The sequence below is a fragment of the Orycteropus afer genome, unplaced genomic scaffold (assembly GCF_000298275.1).
Source record: "Orycteropus afer afer isolate SDZICR_OR568_19922 unplaced genomic scaffold, OryAfe1.0 scaffold01129, whole genome shotgun sequence".
NCBI lineage: Eukaryota > Metazoa > Chordata > Mammalia > Tubulidentata > Orycteropodidae > Orycteropus > Orycteropus afer.
The window spans coordinates 174,205-175,449 of NW_006922716.1; the positions used below are offsets into that span (position 1 = coordinate 174,205).

Consider the following 1,245-nt stretch of genomic DNA (forward strand, 5'->3'; position numbering starts at 1 on the left):
TGTAGACACACTGACCGCATGTCTGGCCCTAGCTGAACATCCACGTGGGCAACATCTCCCTGGTGGACCAGTTCGAGTGGGACATGTCGGAGAAGGAGAACTCGCCCGAGAAGTTTGCTCTGAAGCTGTGCTCAGAGCTGGGCCTGGGCGGGGAGTTTGTCACCACCATCGCCTACAGCATCCGGGGACAGCTGAGCTGGCACCAGAAAACCTACGCCTTCAGGTAGGACTTGCAGCCTCCCCAGTGTCCTGCAGAGCGCCCTGGGGGCTTCGGGGACAGCTTTCTCCTGGGGGCGGGGGTGTCTGCGGGGCTCTCTGGGGCCTTGGTCTGGTGGCGGCTTAGTTGTGTCACTCAGATTGTGAACAGACAGGCCCAGTGGGCTCCTGCTTCTTGCTCCCTTCCCCCGTCAGAGACCTGGGCTGAGCTGGGCTCCCATCTTGGGTGGAGCTCAGTGCTCAGTGTCACCGTGAGCTTGAGGCCCTCACATTCTGCAGAGAGGACGTGGGGGCAGCACCCTCTGATCTCCAGCCTCACGAGGGGGAGACAGTCACTGTCAGCAGCCCAAGGCTGATGCCTGTGAGGCCGGACAGGCCGCCACCGCCACCCTTCAGCCCTCTGCCACCTCTGCCACCAGCTGTCCCTCCCGCGGCGCCCACTCCTGCTCTGCTGGGTTTCCTAATTTCTTGGAATGGCCACGCAGAGCACTCAGACAATACTCACGACTACGGGGTTTATTAGGGAAGCAACAGGCTACAATTCCGGTTCAGGAGCACACTCGGGATGTAATTCTTCCATCAGGACAGTCTCCCCTCGGCTGTGCCCTCAGGCTCGCTTCTCGTAGGCCTGCAGCCTCTCGGCCTAGCCTTTGCCCTCCTCAGGCAAGTGTTACAAAGCTCTTTTAGCTCTGCTCATAGGGGCACCCACATGCACCCTACTTCGCCAGTAAGCCCCCTGCCCAAAGGCACTCGGCTTTCTCGCTCTGCGGTCTGGCAGGCCCTCCGCTCTCTCTCATGCTTGTCTGTTGGTCCTGCTGCTACTGTCTCTTCTGAGGACGTCCAGCACAGGGATCCACGTCCAAGGACACACTCTGCTCCAACTCCAGCTCTTGTCTCTTGATGGCACTGAGATCCCTTCCTGCCTCTGGGACAGCTTGTTTTAATCCTACCAAAATGGCAGAACTGACCAGCGCCCATGTTAGGCCCCTGTACCCCTTCTTTGCACAGTCCCACCCCCCCCAAGGTGCC

The 1,245-nt window shown here is 60.0% G+C and overlaps 1 protein-coding gene across 1 annotated transcript in view; it reads left to right on the forward strand.

Moving 5' to 3' along the window:
• Positions 1 to 1,245, forward strand: part of SMARCB1 (SWI/SNF related, matrix associated, actin dependent regulator of chromatin, subfamily b, member 1) — a 47,004-nt gene that overhangs the window by 40,209 nt on the left and 5,550 nt on the right. Inside the window, exon 7 of the mRNA XM_007958778.1 lies at positions 33 to 223. Coding sequence (XP_007956969.1) covers positions 33 to 223 — 191 coding nt within the window. The remainder of the gene's footprint in view (positions 1 to 32; positions 224 to 1,245) is intronic.